We start from the raw sequence: 6,727 nt of genomic DNA, 5'->3' as shown, positions 1-6,727 counted from the left end.
TCTGAATTATGATCGACAAGTGCTGATACCTTTGCAGTGCTTGAGAAGTAGTCCACTTTGCTAGCTATGCTTGACTGATGTTGACTTGAAGTCTTGATCTTGTATTTGAACCTTGAGGTCTTGAGCTCTCGAGATTCAGCATATCCACAATAGCTTGGGCACAATGAACTTTCCATACCAAGTGATCAAGGATCTTTTGATCACTTGAATAAGTTTGGGGATTTAAGCACGATGAAAAGAATTTGGTTGACCAAAGTGACCTTTTGTCAACATTAATCAGTGGGATTGAAAATATTAGCTAGACTGTGTACAACCCTAAATGAATTAATTAACTAATTGAATCAAATGGTTCTAAGTAAGCCTAAGCTAAGAGATCATGCCAAAATCAGGATTTTTAAGCCCTAAGGGAAAAATGGTCAATGTGTACAAATTGATTAAATGGAAAATATAATCAAGATTATTTAGACTTAATTAAAATCAACTAATCAATTTAAAAATAACACATGGATATATGTAAAATTAGGCTAAGTCTAATTAACTTAACCATAAAGTTTCTAACGATTATAATCGATTAATCATAATTAACTAATTAAATCACAATTAACCAATTAACTTAATAATCATAATTAATCACATTAGTCATAATTATATATTAATCAAAAAATAGAAAGTGAAAACAAATTAATCAAGAATTTAATTGAGAATAATTAATTGAGATTAACTAATTAAACAAAATTAAATCAAGAATTATGGGAGGGGGTGCAGACCCTAATGTATGTGTGAAGGAATCAGAATGGGCTTCATGAGAGAAGCCCAAACTCAATCAGAAGGAAGTTTTGGTGTGTGAAACAAGGAAAATCGCTTGGGCCTGGGAGCCTAAGGCCTTGGTTCCAATCCACTGAACATAGGGAGGTGTGCGCGTGGAATGTGGTGTTGTCTAGCATATGGACTGGGACTGAGGCCCAAGGGAACATTAACACATAAGTTAAAAGGGTCCAGTGTTACCCCATTCAAACCAAAACCTGCTTCAAGCCTCACCGTACTCCCTCCGTCTCCTTCGCGCCGGAATCGCCTCCGGCAGCGGCGGAGGGCATATAATCACTTTCGTTACACCATTAAGACCGTCTCTTCGTCCTCTATCACAAATCAACCTCAATGCCTCTCAATTTTCAGTCAAACATCCAAACCAAACCAAAATCAAATGAACCCTAACTCACTAAATCTTGAATTAAACGCGAGCAAAGGGAGATTCGGAGACCAAACCATAAGGGATTGGCTCCATGGACTACAAAATACATCATAGTAAGGAGAATCGATCGAGAAAAATGGAATTTCACCAACCTGTAAGACGGCGGAGTGGCCCGGTGAAAATTGAATTCAGAGCGAATGAACATGAAGATGAAGGCGCCTTCAGGTAATCTTCAGAATCCCCTCCTTCTTCCCTTTGATTCTTCTATTTTGTGCGATGCTTCTTCCTTCTTCTCCTCTTCGTCTGTGCTTCTGTGATTGTTGTGTAGGATGAAAGATTCATTGAAACTCTGCTTTGTGTGAATCGTTGTGTGGAGACGAATCCTAGATCAAGCATAATTGCAGCTTCGATGTGAAGCTCCAATGGCTTCCTAATGGAGCTTTGTGCAAGGTTAGAAGGGAGAGAAAAATGGTGAATAGAGGTTATGATAGTGATGAGTGAGCTTTGAGAATTGTTCCTTTTTGATTGAAGAGTGATGAATGTTTATATAGTTTGGAAGCCGTAACCGAATCGGGTAGCTCGGGTAGAATGGTTAAGGCAGGTTAAATTTCAGTTAGATTTGAAGAGTATGGTTGTTGGGAATGATTAACACTGTTAATTTCTGTTAAATAGTTTGTTAAGGATCTATTCATTTTTTGACAGAGCAATTGCACTTGGGGTTGGTTACTGGATGCGATTTAGTTTGTGAATCAGAAGGAAAATAGATTGGTTATGTTGATTTGGACTAAAACAGGTTATTGAAAAGAAACTGATTATAGTTCTGAAACCTGGATTGTGAGTTGGGTTAATTTCTAAAATCGTTTTCTCTGACTGTGACTTTCAGGTTTTAGTTGCCTAGTTATTCGCAGCTTTGGATTTTTCTGCTATGCATATGCTGCTGTTGGGCATTGCCTTGCTTGAATATTTGAAATCGATTTCTGGAACTGCTGTTGGATTATTGATGCAAGATTATAGATGTTGGCTTTCTATGAAGTTAGTTTTAGTTGAGTTATCAGTTAAATTTGGTTGATATATTTTTACTTCTGTTAGCAGGTTTGGATATGTTATGACTTTCATGTGCTGTGGAGCTTTTGGAGGTGTCCTGTTAATAGAGAAAAGGTTAGAGTGAAATTGCTAAGTTGTTGGTTAGACTCACTTGTTAGAATTTGAAAACAATTACAGTTTGGATGTGATTAAAGGAAAAAGTTAGAAATTATTTGCAAGCTTGGTCGGGACTTAGCAATTATTTGGAAGTTATGTGTTAGTTAACAGTTAGCAAATCAAGAGAAAGTCAGTGGAGAGTTTTAACAGTATTAAAATTTGTTAGAGGTTGTTAGTGAACTGAATTTAGAATTGAATTAAAGCTGAATTTGCCATTATAATTTCAGTTGAATCTCAAATGTTAACTCTCTTAAGTTATCTTGAATTAGTTTGTTAATTTTGAATTTTGTTAGGGATAGACTTTGGTTAATTGGTTAAAATTAAGAGCCGAATTCGAAATTGGATTTTTAGTGTAAATGGTAGATTATTAGTTCTGCTCAAAACATTAATTCCCAATTTGAAACGGTTTGATTATGAATTGTTTGATGCAGTCGAACAGACAAGTTGTTAGTTAATTGAATTTTGGTTTTTCTCACATGATTATTAATGTACTGTCATGACTGTGAATGCACCGAACGGTAGAGATTCCGGTTAGAATTAATGCCTATTCTGCCTTGCAGGGCCTTGGTGCATGGGTTCCAGCATCAAAACAAAGACTGGAGTATGGAGTTGTACTGCTCTAAAATTGCAGCTACCGATGAAATGCCGACTTCACCTTCATTATTAACGGAAAGATGCCGACGACTGATAGGAATTTAAATCCTGGTATCGACTATTCAACTGCGGCAGCACCTTCTGAGCTATCATTGAATACAATTTTAGTAGGAATAGAAGCAAATCTAACACTGTCATGGTTCTTGTTCTTGATAGGGCCATTTTCAACAACAAAACCCATTACTAGCTTCAGCAAAGGTGGATAAATTTGTATAGAATTTTGATGGGCCACTCATCTTTTACTGAACATTATGGTCATTAACATAATTGTAATCACTCTTGATATTCATACTATTTAAATTATGATATAGGATTGTTAACATAGCATAGGACTTAAAAATTGTAAAAACACCTCTTAGTTTATAATAACATGGTTTTGGTAATAGAGTTCTCAATTTGCTAACTTAATTTGTGTTAACACACGGTACTCAAACTACAACCTTAACTTAGAATTTTTTTAATAAGCAAAACCTTGAAATCTCTACCCATCATCCGTGCAAAAGATAACACAGATCTCAATCTTTGACTATATCTTTGTCTATTTAATCACATTGGTTTCAACTTTAATAATTCCTTACTTTTAATTTAAAAGCAAAGATACTCTATAAACCAACCAAAGGTCTTTCATATATGAACAATGCCAATGTAGATATGAATGTCATAAGTGAAGGTAATATTGTGATTTCAAATGACCACCTTAACTAAACTCAGCAAGGCCAAAAACAAGACCAAGAAGTAAAGACACATTAAGAAAAAAAACAAAACAAAACTAAAGTCTAAACATGATAGCCATGGTCAAGGGGCAAATGGGTGGCCATGAATGAATATGAATACATGGATGAACCAATGGCCAAAGGTCACATAAAAAAAGGGGAATGGCAGATTTTAGGGTATGACACATACCGATCACGTTTATGCCCCACGTTGAGAATGGACATGTTGCAGAAAAGACGTTCAAAGGAGTAGGTGACACGTGCACCATGTCAGCATAAGTTTGGATGTTGTGGCACTTCTTTGCATAGTGTAACAATCTGTTTCCATCATCAACCAGTACTAACCAACTCTAAGGATTTTCTTCGCCATTGCATATCCATTTGCATGAATGATGAAAAAACCTTCATGGATTTCTTTGATGAGTAGGTCTACTTCATGTCTATCCACACATCTTAGCATAACCATGTCAAAATTTATTTTGTATAGCACATCACCACTTAGAAAGAAATTGGTTGATAACTTCCTTAAGGTCTTCTTGTCTATGATGGGGACGTCATCTGAACACTCGTGCTTCTCAAGATATCACTTGATGTCATAAAGCCATGGCTTTCCATCGGTTTCTTCTTCAACTGCTAAGCAATACGTTGGCTCGTCTAGATGTTGAGTTGTAATAGCAGGTGCTTCGTTAGCCCACTTGACCTTGAACATAGATGACAAAGTAGCCAATGCATCGACTAGCTGATTTTCTTCCCTAGGAATTTAATGGAAAGTAATCTCATCAAAGTAAAATATTAGCTTCAAGACATGCTCTTGGTATGGAATCAAATTGGAATGACGGGTCTCACAATCTCCTTATATTTGATAGATGGCGAGTGCCGAGTCTTTATACACTTCAAGAATATTGATTCGTAGATCAATAGCTGCTTTAATTCCCAAGATACATGCTTCATACTCCGCCATATTGTTAGTGCATTTGAAATATAACCTTGCTGTGAAGGGAATATGATGATTTGTTGAAGAAGTTATGACAACTCCAATTCCGTTATCCAGTGCATTTGAGGCACCATCGAACACGAGCATGTCGTTACACAAAAAATACAGAGTTGCCATAGTTTTTTATTTATTCCAAAGGAAAGGAAAATATCGAGAAAACCCCAAAGAATGGTCATCGCAACCACGAACAGGTTCGGAAGTCGGTTATGCAAGGGGAATGTATTAGCACTCTTCACATCCATGATACTCCATGGGAACCATCTAAGGTGTCTACGCTTGAATGTGTGTCGTTATCTTAATGCTTACTTGCTAAAGATTTACGAAGTGAAGGTGGATTTTAAATTAGTGTGCTCGCCAAGGATTTGGGTCCTAGTGCCTACGTATGCTCACTTGTTGAAGTGAGAAATCAGATCCCCGTAGTTCGTGAGTACAAAATGTTTGTTTGTTTGGTTGATTTTATACCTTGAAAAAGGGTTTTCGGAGTGACGCCTTAAGGCTCAAACAAAAGGTTTGATGAGTTGATGTTATTTGTAGGTTGTGAAAAGAGGTTCTTGACTTCCGATTGCACTAAAGACTATGGATAAAGGTGAGTATCTCGAATTACCAATCCAAACGTCTTGTGTTCAACATACTCAGAACGAATGTAGGAAAACTCCATTCTCATCCTTTCTCTACCACTTAAGACTCGTTGCATACAATTCTAATAGCATCTTATTATTTTTTTGAGTTTGACTTGAGAAAATACCGCTTGATGTTGGATCAAGAGTTTGTTTATTGATTCTGAAATAGTGAACAATCCTATGGTCTAACGGTTAGCTAACAAGCAATAACAAGACAAAGGAAAGCGAATAAAAAGTACATCGAAGCGGGGAGAGGAATACATGAAAATACAAGGGACCTGTGCAAGAAATAAAGGGGTCTCATTGTAAGGTAGCCCAAGAGAAAGTCTTGTGTGTGCATTATGTCCTAAGCTAGAAAGCGAATAATGATATTACAAACATAACTCCCTTCCTTCTTTGAGGATGATGCCATGAGTGCTCCCTTGTAATGAAAGATTACAAAGTCCAATATGCTCCAAATCATACTTAGGTCAATCATTTGTCCAAGGTCCAATGCAATGGTATTAAAAGAGTCCTCTAAGTCCATAGTCCATAATTCCATGCTTAGGTCTTAATGAAGATGAATCAAGTCCTTTTTATGTCTTTTTCCATTTTTATCATATTTTTATTTATTTTATGTTGAATATCAAGATGAAGGTGAAGAATGACAATGATGAATGCACAATATGACATAAGGAAACTTAAATAAATGACAAGAATTTAAATGTTAGAAGTTAGATGCGAAAAATATAAATGTTAGGAGTTAGGTGTTAGAAATTAGAAGTTAGGATTAATCGAAGTCGAAGAAATATAAGAGAATTAAAATCAAGCAACTAGAATTATTATTCTAAGAAGTAATATGCTAAAACAATTCTAAAATATCAAAATCAGTTTAAAAATAATATTCAAGATAACATTCTAGAATAATATTCAAAAACAATTCTAAAATTAACTCTAAAAATCAAAACAATCTCTAAAATAATATAGAAAAATCAATATCTAAAATATTATTCAAAAATCAATTCAAAAACATCAAAATCAATTCTAAAATTAATTCTAAAAATCAATAATCAAAAAGATCAAAATTAATTCTAAAAATCAATAATAAAAAAGATCAAAATAAATTCTAAAATTAATTCTAACATTATCTAACTATCCTAAATCTAATCTTAATCCTAATTAGTAAGGACCACAAGAAAAAACAAAGTAATGGTGTACTCCCAAAAACGGGTTGGGCCTTGGACAAAAGGGACTTGGTTAAGGCCCAACCGCAGGAGGGGGTGGCGATATGGACTGGAGGTGTAAAACAAATTCGTGTGGGCCTGAGGTGTGAAAATAGGTGGGCTAAAGGCCCAAGAACCTAGCCACAACAAAGCCA

The 6,727-nt window shown here is 35.5% G+C and overlaps 1 protein-coding gene across 12 annotated transcripts; it reads left to right on the top strand.

The window, feature by feature from the left end:
- The first annotated feature begins 1,002 nt into the window (after positions 1-1,002).
- Positions 1,003-3,426, top strand: LOC127130324 (uncharacterized). Of its 12 annotated transcripts, none has more exons than XR_007806453.1 (5): positions 1,003-1,414; positions 1,518-1,639; positions 1,892-1,982; positions 2,073-2,347; positions 2,950-3,426. XR_007806453.1 is itself a non-coding variant. In XM_051059354.1 (3 exons), exons 1-3 carry the CDS (start codon positions 1,281-1,283, stop codon positions 3,086-3,088), a joined length of 339 nt encoding a protein of 112 aa, XP_050915311.1. In that variant the 5' UTR covers positions 1,004-1,280; the 3' UTR covers positions 3,089-3,426. The 12 variants fall into 12 exon arrangements, 1 of the variants encoding a protein (XP_050915311.1); XR_007806451.1 differs by having other exon boundaries at positions 1,003-1,639; positions 2,073-2,205; positions 2,282-2,347; XR_007806455.1 differs by lacking the exons at positions 1,518-1,639; positions 1,892-1,982 and having other exon boundaries at positions 2,073-2,205; positions 2,282-2,347.
- Positions 3,427-6,727: the final 3,301 nt, after the last annotated feature.

Source organism: Lathyrus oleraceus, chromosome 1 (assembly GCF_024323335.1).
Source record: "Lathyrus oleraceus cultivar Zhongwan6 chromosome 1, CAAS_Psat_ZW6_1.0, whole genome shotgun sequence".
Lineage (NCBI taxonomy): Eukaryota > Viridiplantae > Streptophyta > Magnoliopsida > Fabales > Fabaceae > Lathyrus > Lathyrus oleraceus.
Note: the sequence above shows the minus strand (reverse complement) of the source record. Positions and strands in the feature narration are given on the sequence as shown.

Excerpts from the sequence above, each read along its gene's own strand:
- LOC127130324 (XM_051059354.1), top strand. The coding sequence starts at position 1,281 with ATGGACTACAAAATACATCATAGTAAGGAGAATCGATCGAGAAAAATG. Across the intron at positions 1,415-2,281 it reads GAAGATGAAGGCGCCTTCAG|GTTTGGATATGTTATGACTT; the intron begins GTAATCTTCAGA and ends TTCTGTTAGCAG. Across the intron at positions 2,348-2,949 it reads GTCCTGTTAATAGAGAAAAG|GGCCTTGGTGCATGGGTTCC; the intron begins GTTAGAGTGAAA and ends TCTGCCTTGCAG.